This window comes from Neoarius graeffei, chromosome 1 (assembly GCF_027579695.1).
Source record: "Neoarius graeffei isolate fNeoGra1 chromosome 1, fNeoGra1.pri, whole genome shotgun sequence".
In the NCBI taxonomy this organism is placed as follows: Eukaryota; Metazoa; Chordata; class Actinopteri; order Siluriformes; family Ariidae; genus Neoarius; species Neoarius graeffei.
The window spans coordinates 41,791,382-41,811,434 of record NC_083569.1 but is presented as its reverse complement, the minus strand read 5'-3'; the positions used below and the strand labels follow the sequence as shown (position 1 = coordinate 41,811,434).

Below are 20,053 nucleotides of genomic sequence, written 5' to 3'. Positions count from 1 at the left end.
TTCCCATCTTTACTTCTGAGAGCCGCTGCCACTCCAAGATGCTCTTTTTATACCCAGTCATGTTAATGACCTATTGCCAATTGACCTAATGAGTTGCAATTTGGTCCTCCAGCTGTTCCTTTTTTGTACCTTTAACTTTTCCAGCCTCTTATTGCCCCTGTCCCAACTTTGAGATGTGTTGCTGTCATGAAATTTCCAATGAGCCAATATTTGGCATGAAATTTCAAAATGTCTCACTTTCGGCATTTGATATGTTGTCTATGTTCTATTGTGAATACAATATCAGTTTTTGAGATTTGTAAATTATTGCATTCTGTTTTTATTTACAATTTGTACTTTGTCCCAACTTTTTTGGAATCGGGGTTGTACTAAATAGTGGGGAATAATCCACTAACATGTTTCAATGCTAATTTCATTCAGATGTGCTGATAATATACACTGCGAGTATCTGCTGCTAACTTCTGGTTACTATTAAGAGGCTCCACGGTCTGCAGGTTGGTTTAAAAACAATGGTCCACAGGAGAGAACGGAGTTGACGCGAATCTCTCACGCCATGGCTCTGAGTAAGCGTTTCTTGTCAAAGGAACCCCTGAATGCCACAAATGTACAAAAATACTGAAATGATCTTCAGTCAAGAAACAGATCCTGCAGTGTTCGTCCCCGTCTATGTGGCTGGAATCTGCGGCAATCCAAACTCATCAACCAGAACACCATCCTGAGAAACAAACAAACCTATTAATTAAGCAGATGACTTGAATATGTACAGTATACAGGGTATTAAAGGAGAACTGAAGTCATTTTTAAACTTGCTTTATTTCTTAATTAACATGTTATTCAATTACGTTTTCGGTTTTAGTAGCTTTATATCGTGACTCGTATTGACAACTAATTGCAATTAAATATTATACTTATTGGCCTATTCGGTTTTTAGCCATGTTGAATTTAGTTCGTTTGGTCCACGGCAGGCGTCGCTTATCCGCGCGATCTTCACCAGACTTGTGCGAGACTTCAAAACGTGAAGTGTCAGCCAGGTGTCAGTGCCGCCATTTTGAAAACTGTTTTCCAAACGAAGTATTGCACAAAAACGAGTTCAAATGATGATCACTGCCTACTTTTTTCAAACTTTCCTGATTGCTATCAAAACAAACAAAACTTCCGGCTTGATTACATCAGCATTCGAAAAAGGGCACGCGCATCTTTTGACAACGTTGGCAGATGTTGGTGACTTTGATTTCCGCTGTACAGTACGTTTTACTTCCGTCCTACAATGTCTCGCACAGGGCTCAGCGAATCGCGTTTACGGCCATTGCTTTGACATATGGACTGATATATTACAGAGCATATTTCAAACACTCAGAACTTGCTATAGCAGCGACAAAATAGCTGTCAGAAATGCATTCCGATATTTAATAAAATGAGATAAATAGAATTTTGATAATAAAAAATTTGCTTTCAGTTTGCCTTTAAAGTTGTTTTTGATCATACAGTATCTCATTAGGAATATTTCAAAACAGATAGTTACACAAGAACTCTTCACAAGCATTTTGTAACTATAGTGGTACGACAGTCAAAGGTTGTAAACTGAATGGATACCAGTTGAGTGAAGAAATAAATGCAGACTTGATTGATGACCTTATTTGTTTTGCTGTCACTGGGCATGCCCTCTGGAATAGAGGGTGCAGACGAGGCTTCATCCAGATAGGAGCTGTCATCATCCAGCAGTAACTCATCTCCGAGGGCATCCAGCTCTGAAGCAAAAACCAAACACAGTGAACCGCGCTCAGGATTATCACATACAATATATATATATATATATATATATATATATACACGGGGCGGCACGGTGGTGTAGTGGTTAGCGCTGTCGCCTCACAGCAAGAAGGTCCTGGGTTCGAGCCCCGGGGCCGGCGAGGGCCTTTCTGTGCGGAGTTTGCATGTTCTCCCCGTGTCCGCGTGGGTTTCCTCCGGGTGCTCCGGTTTCCCCCACAGTCCAAAGACATGCAGGTTAGGTTAACTGGTGACTCTAAATTGAGCGTAGGTGTGAATGTGAGTGTGAATGGTTGTCTGTGTCTATGTGTCAGCCCTGTGATGACCTGGCGACTTGTCCAGGGTGTACCCCGCCTTTCGCCCGTAGTCAGCTGGGATAGGCTCCAGCTTGCCTGCGACCCTGTAGAAGGATAAAGCGGCTAGAGATAATGTGATGTGATGTGATATATACACACACACTCACCGGCCACTTTAATAGGAACTTGTTCTTGATTCTATCTAAGATTCCTGTTCTGGGCTGGTAGGAGTGGAACCCAATGTGGTTTTCTGGGATACAGGACACTTCATCCAACGACCATTTCGTCAAATGCCATTTCGTCCAACAGTTAAGGCATTTTGTCCCAAGCCTTTTTTCATACGCACTATCAATTATTTTATATTTCAGGTATTTGTTTGTTTGAAAAAAGGAGGAATTCTCAATGGAATTTGACCGAAGCAAAAAAAGATTTTTGCAGCGTGTAGTTTAACCACCCGCCATGTGCCAAAAGCAAGTTGTGAAATCTAATGGTGAGTAAAGATCGCCCCAGACTCGCCTTTCTCTGCGAGTGTGTTCAAAACGATGGGTTCCTACCTAGTATTCGTGTAAAATCCAAGAAATATTCAACAAAAACTCCTTTCTTGCGCAGGACTCTCAGGCACGCTCCGGACTGCGCACATGCCTTATTAAGACTGGCTACATGATAAATTAAATGGCTTCACCGGTCTCAAAGCTCGGAGAGCAGCCTGTAATGGTAAGGGTCGCTCATTTGCCTTACAAAAATGTTTTCTGCTTCGGTCAAATTCTATTGAGAATTCTTCTTTAGGACTGATTTAAAAATATACAGCAATTTGTTGCACCTATTGTCACCTCACTATCATTAGGCATATGTTTCCGTTTATTACGGGGAGACACAGTCATAAGCCTGCTTAATGCACTCCCTTAGATGAATAAAATACTATTTAAATAAAATATTTATTGAAACATTTTACTGATTAAGGCTGTGTTGGGCTTATTAAGACTGCCTATATGATGAATTAAACAGCTTCACTGGACTCAAAGCTTGGAGAGCAGCCTGTAATGGTAAGGGTCTACTTGTTTACGCCCCTTACACCACTCTTTTGTGTTGAAGCGCTCGTACTACAGCATTCATTTGCTTTACAAATTTGTTTATTTCCATTTATTACGGGAAGACGCAGTCATAAACCTGTTTAATACACTCCCTTAAATGAATTATGGCTTGTTTATATCTCAATTTTGTCGCACATATTGTCACCACATATAAAATAATTGATAGTGTGTATGAAAAAGGCTTTGGACGAAATGTCTTGACTATTGGATGAAGTGGCATTGGATGAAATGGTCATTGGACGAAGTGTCCTGATCCTGTTTTCTGCTGTTGCATGCTGAGATGTTTTTCTGTTCACCACGGTTGTAAAGAGTTGCTACGATATCCTTCCTGGCAGCTCGAACCAATCTGGCCATTTTCCTTTGACCTCTCTTATCAACAACATGTTTCCACCCACACAACTGTCGCACACTCAGTGTTTTTTTTTCGCACCATAAACTCTAGAGACTGTTGTGTGTGAAACCCCCAGGAGATCAGCAGTTTCTGAAAGACTCAAACCAGTCCATCTGGTTAGCACCAACACCCATACCACAGTGAAAGTCACAGAGATCACAATTTTTCCCAATCTGATGTCTGAAGTGAACATTAACTGAAGCTCTTGATTTGTATCTGCATGATTTTATGCACTGTGTGCTGCATTGGCTGATTAGAGAACTGCATAAAACAGCGGGTGTATGGGTGTACCTAATAAAGTGGCTGGTGAGTGTATACGGCAGATATAAATATACACCACTTACCGGCTTCTAGTTCATCCTCATCGATGTCTGGTGTACCATAGCTGCGACTCAGAGCCTCCTGCACTTCACTGGCTTCTTCCATTATGTCCTCAAGCTGGTCCTGTAAGTCCTAATAGCCAAGCATGAATATAATGATGAGCTTAATTCATTTTACAGTAACATGGAATGCACACACACACAGACACGGAGTCATAATTACACTATAACTTTTGGCGAACTTATATCATCCACACAATTTTCTATATGATAAATACATGCAAAATTATGTAAAAGCTATCATTTTTTAAAATTATTATGAATAGTATAGACTGTGTTATACTTCAATCTGATCCATCTTCACTTGCTTATAGGCTTTTTTCATTTCTTTTGCTCCAATCTTCATAGCTTCAACCTACAAAAAAACAATTTAAAAAATCTCATCACACATGCTGTTTTTGCATCACTACACGTTTATCATATTTAGATTAGATTAGCTACACATCCATGGTAAACCGATGAATTCAAGACAATCGATCATACTGGCTATAATAATATCTTGGGGACTGGAGAGGAGAGAAGGGGAGACTTACTGTTGTTTTGGTGTCCTTTAATGACTGAATGGTGTAGTTGGCCTGTTCCATGTTAAAGGACTGCTGGGCAAGCTGATCTCTTTGGCTTTCATATCTTCAATATAACAAAATACAGAAGGATATCCATATCAGACACACAACATTCTCTAAACAGATGTCCAGCTGTGTGTCTTGCTCGGCAACAATCCAACACGAATGATTTTTCCTGCTCTAACACACCAAACTCAATAGTTCACCAGGAGGTTTAGCAGCTAATCGATGTAATTAAGCAATCAATGTCATTTGTTGTGTTAAGGCGAGGAAATCAGCACACTGTGCTGGACTCCAGTCATACAAGACAGCAAGTGTTCTCAGTTGTACAGTAAATTACACTGCAACCCTGCTATAATGAACTCCTTGGGAGACATCCAAATAGTTGGTTATACCGAAAAGTTCATAATACTGAAATGGATCCACTTGTCACACCAAACACTCACGTTATATGTAAAATTTACAGCACATTCTCCGAATCATGAATTTCTCCTTCTGAGTCACTATTGCAGTTCACTGACTGAGTTAAAGGATCACGAATGGAGGCGATGATTTCTTCGTCTGTTATGGAAATGACGGAGGTTACCGGTGTATTGTTATCAGTGTCTATCCACTGACTCACTGTGTTTTTTATAAATCTTCACCATTTAGTTCATTCATGTGTTGCAAATCACAGATGATGTTATTTAGGTTATGCCGCAGAGCTGGGCAGGGGGTATAAAAACACCGCCAGTATGCTTTAACTAGATGTTAAGTTTAGCAGGATCAGCACTCATTTCATCCTTTTATTGATTCTGTAATCACCGTTGTCAATAATTGTTAGGGACTGACACCTAAGCGAGGCTGGTTAAGCCTTTGTTTGATGGTGTTAACACATATTGTTAACTTGACTGTGGACTTGACTACTTATTGTTCATCTCTGGTGGGAAGTGGAACGCATGGCTCAATGTGTCATGTAAGCAGGCGAATGATTGATGTAATTGCAGGAAGTGTTTATTTCCAAACAGGCAGGCAAACAGTTCAAACATGTAAGACAATGCAGGGTCGTGAAACAGGCAATGGTCATGTGAGGCACTAACAAAATGAGTCCAAATACACAAAACAAAGTCAAAACCAGAAAGTCAATACACAGATACAAGGATTGGTAATGTGAGACACTCAATACAGTGTGTATACTTCGCCAAATCTGTGTGTTTAGAGATTCCGTATAAACGCGCGCTGTGATTACACTCTAATCTGGAACAGGTGCATAGTAATTAGTCCTAATGGCATTGTGCGCTCCGAGTGCCAACACGCATGGACGTGACACACTAAATTTATTTATTCTTTTTTGAAGACTCCAACTCACTGAAGTGGTGAGAAGACTTCCCCACTAAAGGTGGGGGACATGAACTTAGTTCACTATATGAGAAAGTTCATAGTAAAAGTTCCTTGTCTTTCATAGTAAGTTCCTTATAGTGAATTGCAGTGTAGTTGCTATTACAGTTTTAATATAGCAATTTAAGTCAATTTGTTTTATAGACTGCCATATAGAAAAACAATTCCTTTTAAAATACAACCCCAATTTAAAAAAGTTGGGACACTATAAAACGTAGAAAGAAAGAAAGAAAGAAAGAAAGAAAGAAAGAAAGAAAGAAAGAAAGAAAGAAAGAAAGAAAGAAAGAAAGAAAGAAAGAAAGTGATGATTTGAAAATAATGGAAACCCTATATTTCATTGAAAATAGTACAAATACAAGATATCAAATGATGAAATTGAGAAATCTTATTGTTTTTTGAAAAATATATGCTCATTTTGAATTTATACCAGCAATATGTTTCAAAAAAGTTGGGACGGGGCAACAAAGGAAAAGTTGTGTAATGAAAAAAAACCCTACTTATGTTAATTGGCAACAGGTCAGTAACATGATTGGGTATAAAAAGAGCATCCCAGAGAGGTGGAGTCTCTCAGAAGTAAAGATGGGGAGGGGTTCACCGCTCTGTGAAAGACTGCGTGGGCAAATAGTGCAACAATTTAAGAATAACATTCCTCAATCTAAAACTGCAAAGAATTCGGGGATCACATCATCTATGGTACATAATATCATTAAAAGATTCAGAGAATCTGGAGAAATCTCTGTATGCAAGAGACAAGGCTGAAAACTGACATTGGATGCCTGTGATCTTCAGGCCCTCAGGAGACACTGCATTAAAAGCAGACACGTGTCTGTGGTGGAAATCACTGTATGGGCTCAGGGACACTTCACAAAACCATTGTCTATGAAAACAGTTCATTACTGCAGCCATAAATGCAAGTTAAAACCAGATATAAACAATATCTAGAAACACCGCCACCTTCTCTGGACCTTCTCTTTTATGATGGACTGAGGCGAAGTGGAAAACTGCTCTGTGGTCTGGTGTATCAAAAGTTGAAATTCTTTTTAGAAATCATGGACACTGCATCCTCCAGGCTAAAGAGGAAAGGGACCATCCAGCTTGTTCTCAGTGCACAGTTCAAAAGCCAGCATTTGTGATAGTATGAGAGTGCATTAGTGCACATGACATGGGTTGCTTGCACATCTGGGAAGGGACCATTAATGCTGAATGATATATATACAGGTTGTAGAGCAACATGCTGCCATCTAGAAGACATCTTTTTCAGGGAAGGTCTTGCTTATTTCAGGAAGACAATGCCAAGGCACATTCTCCATGTATTACAACTGCATGGCTCTGTAGTAAAAGAGTCCAGGTGCTAAACTGGCCTGCCTGCAGTCCACACCTGTCTCCCATTTAAAACATTTGGCTGATTATGAAGCACAAAACGCAACATAGGAAACCCTGAACTGTTGAATAGTTTAAAGGTGCTGACTGCAAAGTCATCTGAAATTTTCAAACTTGTACATGGCATTTTCCTATGTCTCGCAAGAACAATATTATGCAGACGGGATGTGATCATTTTGATGTACTGAGGGTCGCTGTCCTCCGTTTTGGGACCATTTTCCTACCTCTTGAGGTAAACTGTATGGCCCTACGGAAATAGCCAACCACAAGGAGCTTTAACTAATTAGCATAAATATGGAACTGCGTCACACTAAGATGGTGACATGTGGAAAACATCGTGACTCTGCACCGACCTCGGAGAGTTTTGAGTCGCAAGTATGTAATTTGTGGTTGATATTCATGAATAGATCCATGAAACAAAAGACGAATATATCTTTTCTGTTACTGCTTTTGTGTTATCGTTTCTTTTTCTCTAAGATCAAAACATTAGGTGTATAACTCCATACTTGCTACCATGGAGTCGAGCCCATACATTCTAAGGCCAAGATAAGGGAGCGCGAGCTAGAATGATTTAGTTATCTGTCCAGAAAAATGACACATCATCTAACCTTGCTCTATCTTGCAGCAGCATTCACCAGGCAGGCTTTCCCTTCCTTTTCCGCTGGCTTCTAGGTGGGAGAGTGGAGTCCGCCATGTTTGCCCATGCCGATTTATTATGGTTAAAAGTAGGTCAAATACGCCCTGTGGTGGTCATGTGATATTGTTGTTAACTTGCTTCGGCAATCTCTGGAATTGTAAAACGTGGAATGCATTTTATCTCAGCAAAACATTTACACATAGGATACACAGTGTGTGCAGCAGCAAAACATCTCGAAACTCCAACAGCAATAGAAATAGGACTTTTTGCCCAGAATTCAACTTTGCAGTCAGAACCTTTAAATTGTAGATCAGGCAAGAATGGGAAAACATTTCTCTTTCAAAACGAAAGCAACTGGGGCCTCATGTACAAAGCTTGCGTACACACAAAAAAGCTACGTACGTCACTTTCTGCGCAAACATTCGTATGTACAAAGATTGACTTGGCGTGGAAAAGTGCGGTACTCTACGCAAACCTCATGGCTAGCGTACGCACATTTCTGGTGCATCTTGGTACTTGGCGACACTTAGAGGCAGAGCAACGCAACTACATTTAGGCCTACTCGGTCAAGAGTCATGACATGGCGATAAGAGGCATCCAAAAATGCATCGGAACATCAGGATGCGTGAATTGAAATGTATGTCAGTCATACGACATTGTCGAGACACATACTGCGAGACTGTTGGGTAAATGCCAACAGATCCATCAACCATCCCTTCCATATTGTAATTACGGGAAATGAGAAACCCCAGCAATATCATTTCGATATTATTCCCACTGACTATTGGTTAATTAATTAAATTAAAGAATGCACATGCAGGACCATGCATTGCAGCTAGCTTAATAGATCTTCCTCGTGCATTTGCCGCGAGGTGTCAGACTGAAATATTATTATTAGTTGATGTTGCGTGGGGTAGCCTTATCACATAATTACCAAGATCAATATATGAAACGATTTCCAAGTGCGTACAAATCAGACACAACCACGGTGTGTGGGGACCAATCACTAGCATGCATCAAATTAAATGAGGATATAAAAGCATGCGCAACATGTGGCGATAACCGATAGGATGACAATGGCGTGGTTGGCCTTATTGGAAGACGCTGCAAATGGTCGGATTAGGAGGGAACGGGTGTTCCGTGATTACACCGATTTCCTGGCTCACGATGATGACTGGCTTATCAGCCGATTCAGACTTCCAAGAGCCATTCTTTTGGAGCTCTGTGCTGAGTTGGGCCCGGGGTTGGAGAGGGAGACGGTGAGGAGTCACGCCTTACCCGTTCCTATCCAAGTCCTGACCACGCTTGGGTTCCTAGCAACAGGCTCATTCCAGAGGGAACTGGCCGACCGGTCGGGAATGAGCCAGGCAGCTCTCAGCCGCACTATTCCGTCTGTGTTAAATGGGATCATCTGACTGTCGGCCAGGTACATACGGTTTCCCTATGATGTGGCAGACCAAGCACAGATAAAAGCGCAATTTGCAGCAATAGCCGGTTTTCCAAATGTAATCGGAGTGATCGACTGCACGCATATTGCTATAAAGGCGCCATCTGAGGGTGAACATGCGTACGTGAATAGGAAACATTTCCACTCTATAAACGTACAGATTATATGTGATGCCCAAATGCGCCTGACAAATATCGTGGCAAGGTGGCCTGGGGCGACCCACGATGCATTCGTCCTGGCGAACAGCTCGGTGGGAAACAGACTGGATGCTGGCAGAGTGCGTGATGGGTGGTTACTTGGTAAGCAATCTAAAACACTTGAAGTAAATTCACTTGAAATATACACATGTTGGATAGCTTATGCTGGACCTATCCCAATTGCTCATAGGAGACAGCGGCTACCCACTCCGAAAATGGTTACTGACCCCCCTAGCCAACCCATGGACTGATCAGGAGCAGCGCTACAACAACCTCCACACACGGACGCGGTCAGTGGTGGAGCGCACCATTGGCCACCTGAAAAGCCGGTGGCGCTGCCTTGACCGGAGTGGGGGGGGTGCTGCTCTATCAGCCCGACAAGGCGTGCCATATTGCGCTGGCGTGTGGCATGTTACACAATGTGGCGCAGCGGCACGGCGTGCCAATAATGGAGCAAGACCTGCCGGAGGACCCAGACCCTGGGCCTCACAACGAGGTGCCACAGCGACATGGCATACAAACCCGGCAGCGCTTAATAGCCACAATGTGAAAAGGTAAGGGCAGACGGGACACGGGACACCGTTCATTTTTTAAGATATTCTTTTAATGTGTTATTCAGTTCCTTCAATTCCTCGCGGATTCCCTCGAGGTTGTCGTTAATCGCCTCTCTCCCCTTTAAAATGTCCCCCTGCAACTCAAGGACCGCGCGCGTCAGCACCCGGACTGTGGACCCGGCGACAGGGGCAGGCGGTGGAGAAGGGGGGCAGGTGACAGTGACGCTGGATCCACTCGGCTGGGGGTCCTCTTCCTGCTCGGGTGGGATGGACTGGGGGCCTCCTGTTGTTCCCTGGCACCCTGCTAGAATACATTTGTCATTAAAATCCTATTGTGGAAAATATGTGCACGTTTTATTTCTGGTTACATGTGGCTAGGAATATTGGGCCTACTAAGAGAGGAAGACATTTCCTCAAATACAGGGTGTCCCCGAAAAAATGTACACATTAGAGCACTAAAGGTGTTTTTTTGTTTTCAAAACCCATGTAACTCAAATAGACACTCATTGTGGCGCAGGCACTGCGGACGATGCGAATCATACCGTTATCTTGGTATAGGCTACATTCACATTCAGTGGCATACAATCAGTGACCGTTGCATGTCTCATAGCATACACTTTGAACATCACTTTAATTGGAGGTGACAGAACAATTAAGTGATGTATGTGAATTCTATTACACTGTGCTAAAGGCAGGGATTTCAGTTCACACATACTTTATGGCGATTTAGAGTATAGGCTACATTTTTCGGGACGCCCTGTATGAAAATGATTACAGCACCTGTGAGATCCTGCTGGGCCAAGTCGGAGTCCCCCTCTTCGGGCGGAACCACGCCGACTAATGCATGGTCACCAAGGACCGCGGTCACCCTCTGGTCGAAAGGGGAGAGGGCCTCGACCCCTGGCCCGCCACCCGTCTTCATTGCGCTCCTGTGCTGCGCAGCCATCCTCCTTTTCACATCTACTTTGATGTCCGACCATTTTTTTTTGTGTGTCGGCTGTGGATCGATTGTTGGCCCCGACTTGATTGATGACATTAGTTATTTGCTCCCAATTCAGACGTTTGGTTTTGGTGCTGATTCCGGAGGAGAGGCTTCCGAACAAGATCTTGTGTCTTGCCTCTACCTCCGAAATCAGCGCCTCCACCTCGCAATCTGTGAAATTTCTTTTTCGAGATTTCGCCATGTCTTTTACCTAACGCGGGCCTTACTGCAGGTCTATTTATACTAATTAACATATTCAGTGTGGAATAATTGAGGGAGGAGACGGGGCGGGGAACGGGGCTCGTGCATGTGCGCCGAATTCCACGTTGATTGGGATGTACAACAGGAGAGTGCGTGGAAACCTTCGTACGCACTGATTGATACATCCGGATTTTTTTGGTCGTACGCAAATTTCCCGATTTTGACGTGCGCACATATTTAGTGGGAAATCCACGCAGGTCTTTGTACATGAGGCCCCTGGTCTCCTCAGTTCCCAAACATTTACGGAGTGTTGTTAAAAGTAGAGGGCCTGCAACACAGTGGTAAACATGCTCTTGTCCCAGCTTTTTTGACACGTGTTGCTGACATCAAATTCAAAATGAGCATATACTTTTCAAAAAAATCAATAAAATTTCTCAGTTTCAACATTTGATATGTTGTCTTTGTACTATTTTCAATGAAAGATAGGGTTTCCATGATTTGCAAATCATCACATCCTGTTTTTGTTTATGTTGTACACAGCGTCCCAACATTTTTGGAACTGGGGTTGTATTTTGAAGAACATACGCATATTATTTAAAACTGGCCCTTTTTTTTGAAAATATACATTTTGACCTATATTTAGGATATATTACAATATGAAATATATATTTGGTTATAATTATGTCAATATATTCATTATTGATTTAGTTCAGTTCAGTTTTATTTGTCATATGTATGTTACAGGGTCAACTTTACAATGAAATACATTGGATGAGATAAGAAGCAGAAACAAGTCTCTCAGCATTGGAGCCCTACAGGAGTTTAACAGTATAGTAATAACAAGATTCAAAGTCCTAAATATAAAAATGGAAGTACAATTAAAGTAAAAATAGACATAGAAATAATTAAGAGCTGTGCATGCACTGTCTGAGGGGGTAGTGTGGGGAGGGGGGTGTAGCGCAAGTGCCAGTATTGCACATAGGAGAAAGTGATGCGTGCGAGTACCAATAATTGCACAATGTTGAAGACACTTAATTTAATTTAGCTTAAATTAGTACTTAATTTAAACTAAATTAATATGATATTAAATCATTAACTAAATTAAATTATAATTTAATTGAAATGAGTACTTAATTTAAGTACTGACCGTGCAAACAAAGTTTTGTGATATATTGGCAAATATGTAAACAGTAAATATGTAAATATGTTGGTGATATGTAAACAGAGTCTTCTGATATGTTGGTAAACATCTCATCTCATTATCTCTAGCCGCTTTATCCTTCTACAGGGTCGCAGGCAAGCTGGAGCCTATCCCAGCTGACTACGGGTGAAAGGCGGGGTACACCCTGGACAAGTCGCCAGGTCATCACAGGGCTGACACATAGACACAGACAACCATTCACACTCACATTCACACCTACGGTCAATTTAGAGTCACCAGTTAACCTAACCTGCATGTCTTTGGACTGTGGGGGAAACCGGAGCACCCGGAGGAAACCCATGCGGACACGGGGAGAACATGCAAACTCCGCACAGAAAGGCCCTCGCCGGCCCCGGGGCTCGAACCCAGGACCTTCTTGCTGTGAGGCGACAGCGCTAACCACTACACCACCGTGCCGCCGTTGGTAAACATATGATGTGATATGGTAAACAGTAGTTTAGTTATGATTATTTCAATAGACTGTATGTTGACCTGCATGGCACAACGTTCACTATCATAACCAAATTATTACCTCCGCCAACTTTGTTGGAGGAAGTTATGTTTTCGCTTCCATTTATTTGTTTGTTCCCAATGTAACTCAAAAACCAGTGGATGGATTTTGATGAAATTTTGAGGAAAGGTGGACCAATGGGCCAAGGAATAATTGATTAGATTTTGATGCAAATACAGATATGTACGGGGATCCAGGATTTTTTTTTTTGTCTGTTCCCAATGTAACTCAAAAAGTAGTCATTGGATTCTGATGTAATTTGGTGTAAAGCTTTAGTATTATTCTAGGTTCAATTTATTTGAGTTTGATGTTGATAATATGTGGCTTGGCTGAGGTTTTCATTCTCATGAGTACCCTTCTAGTTTATCTTGCAATATATTTTCAAATCTAGGTCAAAATGTATGTTTTCTTTAAAATATATATTTTATTTTTAATAATATTGTAAAAAATATTGGTACCATCCATCCATCCATCCATCCATCCATCCATTATCTGTAGCCGCTTATCCTGTCCTACAGGGTTGCAGGCAAGCTGGAGCCTATCTGGGCTGACACAGAGACAAACAACCATTCACACTCACGTTAGAGCCACCAATTAGCCTAACCTGCATGTCTTTGGACTGTGGGGGAAACCGGAGCACCCGGAGGAAACCCACACGGACACAGGGAGAACATGCAAACTCCACACAGAAAGGCCCTCGCCGGCACTGGGCTCAAACCCAGGACCTTCTTGCTGCGAGGTGACAGTGCTAACCACTACACCACCATATATCTCATCTCATTATCTGTAGCCGCTTTATCCTGTTCTACAGGGTCGCAGGCAAGCTGGAACCTATCCCAGCTGACTACGGGCGAAAGGCGGGGTACACCCTGGACAAGTCGTCAGGTTATCACAGGGCTGGCACATAGACACAGACAACCATTCACACTCACATTCACACCTACGGTCAATTTAGAGCCACCAGTTAACCTAACCTGCATGTCTTTGGACTGTGGGGGAAACCGGAGCACCCGGAGGAAACCCACGCGGACACGGGGAAAACATGCAAACTCCACACAGAAGGGCCCTCGCCGGCCACGGGGCTCGAACCCGGACCTTTTTGCTGTGAGGCGACGGCGCTAACCACTACACCACCGTGCCGCCCACCACCATATATAATAATAATAATATACACTACCGTTCAAAAGTTTGGGGTCACTTTGAAATGTCCTTATTTTTGAAAGAAAAGCACTGTTCTTTTCAATGAAGATTACTTTAAACTAATCAGAAATACACTCTATACATTGCTAATGTGGTAAATGACTATTCTAGCTGCAAGTGTCTGGTTTTTGGTGCAATATCTCCATAGGTGTATAGAGGCCCATTTCCAGCAACTATCACTCCAGTGTTCTAATGGTACAATGTGTTTGCTCATTGCCTCAGAAGGCTAATGGAGGATTAGAAAACCCTTGTACAATCATGTTAGCACAGCTGAAAACAGTTGAGCTCTTTAGAGAAGCTATAAAACTGACCTTCCTTTGAGCAGATTGAGTTTCTGGAGCATCACATTTGTGGGGTCGATTAAATGCTCAAAATGGCCAGAAAAATGTCTCGACTATATTTTCTATTCATTTTACAACTTATGGTGGTAACTAAAAGTGTGACTTTTCATGGAAAACACAAAATTGTCTGGGTGACCCTAAACGTTTGAACGGTAGTGTATATATACTTTGCATTATTGTTCATGAAAATTTCCATAATGATCAGCTAGACTCCCTGTACCTGAAATCTTCCATCTCACAAGGCTCACAAGTCTTCAAGTTTTGTAAAATTTTGTAATAAAAATGGTCAAAATTGAGTTTTTGCAAGATTTTTAGAAATCACTTCTTGTTATACAATGAGTTAGATTTCCAGTTAATTCTTACCAAAGGGTACTGTTATTATATTAAATGTTATTATATTTAGCATCTTGGGATTTCCCACAAAATGTAAGAGTGGCAAGATGCTTTATTTGAAGAAAAATCCCTAATTGAGATTGAGAATAATAATTTTTCACTGAAAAATCTGAATATAATACTAATATTGAAAAACTAAAAGCCTTTTATTAATTGGCCTTTAGCAATATGTCCTATTCTTAATTAGCACAAAACAGTACATAATTGAAAGAAAGGCTTAACATGGGTTTTAATTTGTTTTTCTGGGTGATGAAATGTTTTAAGGGCGGCACGATGGTGTAGTGGTTAGCGCTGTCGGCTAACCACTTGACAGCAAGAAGGTCCGGGTTCGAGCCCCGTGGCCGGCGAGGGCCTTTCTGTGCGGGGTTTGCATGTTCTCGCCGTGTCCGCGTGGGTTTCCTCCGGGTGCTCCGGTTTCCCTCACAGTCCAAAGACATGCAGGTTAGGTTAACTGGTGACTCTAAATTGACCGTAGGTGTGAATGTGAGTGTGAATGGTTGTCTGTGTCTATGTGTCAGCCCTGTGATGACCTGGCGACTTGTCCAGGGTGTACCCCGCCTTTCGCCCGTAGTCAGCTGGGATAGGCTGCAGCTTGCCTGCGACCCTGTAGAACAGGATAAAGCGGCTACAGATAATAAAATTCCTGGAACCTTTCCACCCCTCACACTAACCTGCATGTCTTTGGACTGGAAGCCCAGGCAGAACATGCAAACTCCATACAGAAAGACCCCTGTCAGCCCCGGGGCTTGAACCCAGGACCTTCTTGCTGCAAGGCGACAGTGCTAACCACTACCCTGCCATATATATATATATGTATGCTTGGGCGGCACGGTGGTGTAGTGGTTAGCGCTGTCGCCTCACAGCAAGGTCCGAGTTCGAGCCCCGGGGCCGGCGAGGGCCTTTCTGTGCGGAGTTTGCATGTTCTCCCCGTGTCCGCGTGGCACGGTGGTGTAGTGGTTAGCGCTGTCGCCTCACAGCAAGAAGGTTCTGGGTTCGAGCCCCGGGGCCGGCGAGGGCCTTTCTGTGCGGAGTTTGCATGTTCTCCCCGTGTCCGCGTGGGTTTCCTCCGGGTGCTCCGGTTTCCCCCACAGTCCAAAGACATGCAGGTTAGGTTAACTGGTGGCTCTAAATTGACCGTAGGTGTGAATGTGAGTGTGAATGGTTGTCTGTGTCTATGTGTCAGCCCTGTGATGACCTGGCGACTTGTCCAGGGTGTACCCCGCCTTTCGCCCGTAGTCAGCTGGGATAGGCTCCAGCTTGCCTGCGACCCTGTAGAACAGGATAAAGCGGCTAGAGATAATGAGATGAGATATATATGCTTTGCATTATTGTTCATAAAAATGTCTATAATGATCAGCTAGACTCCCTGTAACTGAAATGTTACATCTACTTACTGTGACAGTAAACAAGAAGAGCATTAACAGACAAAAAATACAAATCCAGTATGCTTTATTATGACAAACACTCACAGCCTCTTCTGCTTGAGTACTCTCATTGCCTTCTGTTTCACTGCATTCTGTAAAACAGAGTTAATTTATGCATTCATTCCGGATGTGCAGGCCAAAGGCATACAGTAAGTGCAGGAGCATGCATGCATTAACACTCTTCATCCCACATGGGCAGTGATCAGGGTACCTTGGCCGGTCCGTCCCTCATCTTTTTCATCTGGTCCTTGTACTTGATGAGCTCCGCGTCGATCCTCGCGATCTTCTTCTCCATCACCTCGGCTCGGCCATCGATCTGAAAACGGCGGCCATCATGAGTGAAGCGTCAATGCCCGGCTTTTCACCGCACTAGACCACAAGACACACAGCAATTTAAGAAACAGCTCACATTTCCGATACAATCCGAAAGGTTGGGAGGCGCCTGGTTCCTGCTTCTACCGAAAAGCCGGTTCATGTTGATGTGATCGAGCCCCTGGTCCTGCTTCAGCTCAGTGCCGAAACCTGGGAGCGATTCTTTCCAATGACTCTTCTGAGTGAATCAGAAGTATCGATTCTCCAGAGAAGTACGAATCGACAACAAGAATCAAGAACCGACTCTGCGTTCTGTTACAACCGAATCAAATAGTACAGAAGAATCGAACTCAGGTCATTCAGAATGACCTCACAACCTGCTACATCACTTCCAGTGGGTTACACAGTCTGTGCTCGCACAGAGAATGTCTCATCTCATCTCATCTCATCTCATTATCTCTAGCAGCTTTAGAAACCTTTATTTGAATGAATGAATGAATGAAGGCTTTATTTCAAACATATCAAAGTGGTACAAAACAGAAGAGAAGAAAAACAAAATAACAAATAAAAACACTTAATTCGATTAAAAAACAATGGAACAATATTAGCTTAATATGTTTGAAAAGGAGTAGGAAGAAGCATTAGCTTATCAAGTCAAGTCAACTTTATTGTCAAATATGCTATACATGCTCAACATACAGCACAGATGAAATTTTGTCCTCTCTGACCCACGGTGCAAACAGGCAATGCAATAAATAAAAATAAAAATAGAATAATTGAAAACAAACAGGGGCGGCACGGTGGTGTAGTGGTTAGCGCTGTCGCCTCACAGCAAGAAGGTCCGGGTTCGAGCCCCGGGGCCGGCGAGGGCCTTTCTGTGCGGAGTTTGCATGTTCTCCCCGTGTCCGCGTGGGTTTCCTCCGGGTGCTCCGGTTTCCCCCACAGTCCAAAGACATGCAGGTTAGGTTAACTGGTGACTCTAAATTGACCGTAGGTGTGAATGTGAGTGTGAATGGTTGTCTGTGTCTATGTGTCAGCCCTGTGATGACCTGGCGACTTGTCCAGGGTGTACCCCGCCTTTCGCCTGTAGTCAGCTGGGATAGGCTCCAGCTTGCCTGTGACCCTGTAGAACAGGATAAAGCGGCTAGAGATAATGAGATGAGATGAAAACAAACAAACAAACAATATAAACAGTATAAACACTCTAGATAGGAACTAGACATAGACTAAACACTCAGACAAACAATATAAACAGCATAAATAAACAGTATAAACTAAACACTCAGACAATATAAACAGTGTAAACACTGGATAAGAATTAGACAAAGACTAGACACTTAAACAGACAATATAAACAGTATAAACACTCTAGATATGAACTAGACGTAGACTAAACACTCATATACACACACATAAATTGGTTCAATAACAAACAGTCAAGGGCACTTGAGGTATAGCAAGTAAACATGAAATAAGCAGTATAAACAAACTAGCAGCTGTTAAGATGAGGTAGTGCGGAATAGTGCAAATGAGCGAGGTAAAGTGAGATGTGCGGTCCCTGAGTTCAGAGCGTTAATGAATGTTGAGAGTGTGTGTGTGTGTGTGTGTGTGTGTGTGTGTGTTGGGGGGGGGGGGGGGGGGGACTGTGAGGATGACATGTCAGATGCTGAAGGGAGGGGGGGGCAGGGGTGTGTGCAAGCAGAATCTGTGGCAGGGGGCAGAGGGGGGAGGAGGGGCAGAACAGGGAGGGAGTTGAGCCTCCTGACCACCTGGTGAAAGAAGCCTTGAGCCTGCTGGTTTTGGCCTGGAGACTCCGCAGTCTCCTCCCCGACGGCAGCAGACTGAAGAGGCTGTGAGATGGGTGGGTGGGGTCACCTGCAATCCTGATGGCTTTGCAGGTGAGGCGGAAGTTATAAATATCCATTAGAGAAGGGAGAGAGACACCAATGATCCTCTCAGCTGCTCTCATGATGTGCTGCAGAGACTTGCAGCAGGACACGGTGCAGGTGCCGTACCACACGGTGATGCAGCTGGTCAGAATGTTCTCGATGGTGCCTCTGTAGAATGTGTGCATGATGGGGGCCGGGGCTCTTGCTCTCCTCAGTTTGTGGAGGAAGTACAGACGCTGTTGGGCTTTTTTGGCCAGTGATGCGGTGTTGTTGCTCCAGGACAGGTCTTCAGAGATGTGCACACCCAGAAACTTGGTGCTGCTCACCCTCTCCACTGCAGCACCATTGATAGATAGTGGAGCATGCTGGGTATGCTCTCTCCTGAAGTCCACAACAATCTCCTTCGTCTTCTCCACGTTCAGACGGAGATTGTTGTCCTTGCACCACATGGCCAAGCGGCTTACCTCACTCCTGTAGATTGTCTCATCGCCATTGTTGATGAGACCCACCACAGGCGTGTCATCCGCAAACTTAATGAAGAGATTTGAGCTGGATGTTGGTGTGCAGTTGTGGGTCAGTAGAGTGAAGAGGAGGGGGCTTAGCACACATCCTTGGGGGGCCCCCGTGTTCAGTGTGATGGTGCTGGAGGAGTTGCTGCCAACCCGTACAGTCTGTGGTCTCCCCATCAGGAAGTCCAGCAGCCAGTTGCACAGGGAGGTGTTGAGTCCCAGCTGGTCCAGTTTATGAATGAGCTGCTGAGGAATGATTGTGTTGAATGCTGAGCTAAAGTCTATGAACAGCATTCTGACATGCGAGTCTTTTGTCTCCAGGTGGGTGAGGGCTGAGTGGAGGGCAGTGGAGATGGCGTCATCGGTTGAACGGTTGGACTGATATGCAAACTGGAAAGGGTCCAGGGCGGGGGGGAGGGCAGAATTGATATGCCTTATGACTAGCCGCTCGAAGCACTTATTGAGGATGGGAGTGAGTGCGACAGGGCGGTAGTCATTGAAGCAGGAGGGAGACGGCTTCTTCGGGACCGGGATGATGGTGGTGGTTTTGAGGCACGTGGGTACAACAGCCTGGCTCAACAAGATGTTGAAGATGTCTGTAAAGACATCTGTGAGCTCCTCAGCACAGTCTCTCAGGACACGACCAGGAATGTTATCAGGACCTGGGGCTTTTCATGCATTTGTCGTCCTGAGAGCTCTCCTCACGCTGTCTGGGGACAGCGTCAACACCTGGTCGCCGGGAGGTGGTGGGGTCTTCTATGCCGTGGTGCTGTTGTCTGCCTCAAAGCAAGCGAAGAAGTCGTTCAACTGATTCAGCAGAGACGTGGAGTTGTCACAGGTCTGTGGCGAGGGCTTGTAGTTTGTGATGGTCTGAATCCCCCGCCACAGGTTCCTGGTGTCTCTGCTGTCGTTGAAATGGTCAGCAATGTGTCTGGAATACTGTCTCTTGGCCACCCTGATGCCTCGTGACAGATTGGCCCTAACTGTCCTCAGGCCCACCTCGTCCCCAG

At 43.8% G+C, this 20,053-nt stretch overlaps 1 protein-coding gene across 1 annotated transcript; it reads right to left on the bottom strand.

The window, feature by feature from the left end:
• Positions 1–640: 640 nt before the first annotated feature.
• chmp5a (charged multivesicular body protein 5a) lies at positions 641–16,823 on the bottom strand. Its single transcript, XM_060922992.1, has 8 exons — positions 16,743–16,823; positions 16,545–16,649; positions 16,379–16,425; positions 4,459–4,552; positions 4,209–4,280; positions 3,890–3,998; positions 1,633–1,748; positions 641–715 (listed from the first exon to the last, which is right to left on the bottom strand). The coding sequence occupies exons 1-8, from the start codon at positions 16,806–16,808 to the stop codon at positions 665–667; spliced, it is 660 nt and encodes a 219-aa protein (XP_060778975.1). The 5' UTR covers positions 16,809–16,823; the 3' UTR covers positions 641–664.
• Positions 16,824–20,053: the final 3,230 nt, after the last annotated feature.

Coding starts and splice junctions, on each gene's coding strand:
- chmp5a (XM_060922992.1), bottom strand. CDS start 16,808: ATGAACCGGCTTTTCGGTAGAAGCAGGAACCAGGCGCCTCCCAACCTT. Junction 4,553..16,378: donor GTACTCAAGCAGAAGAGGCT/GTGAGTGTTTGT, acceptor GTTATATTGAAG/ATATGAAAGCCAAAGAGATC. Junction 716..1,632: donor GTGACAGCAAAACAAATAAG/GTCATCAATCAA, acceptor TTTGTTTCTCAG/GATGGTGTTCTGGTTGATGA.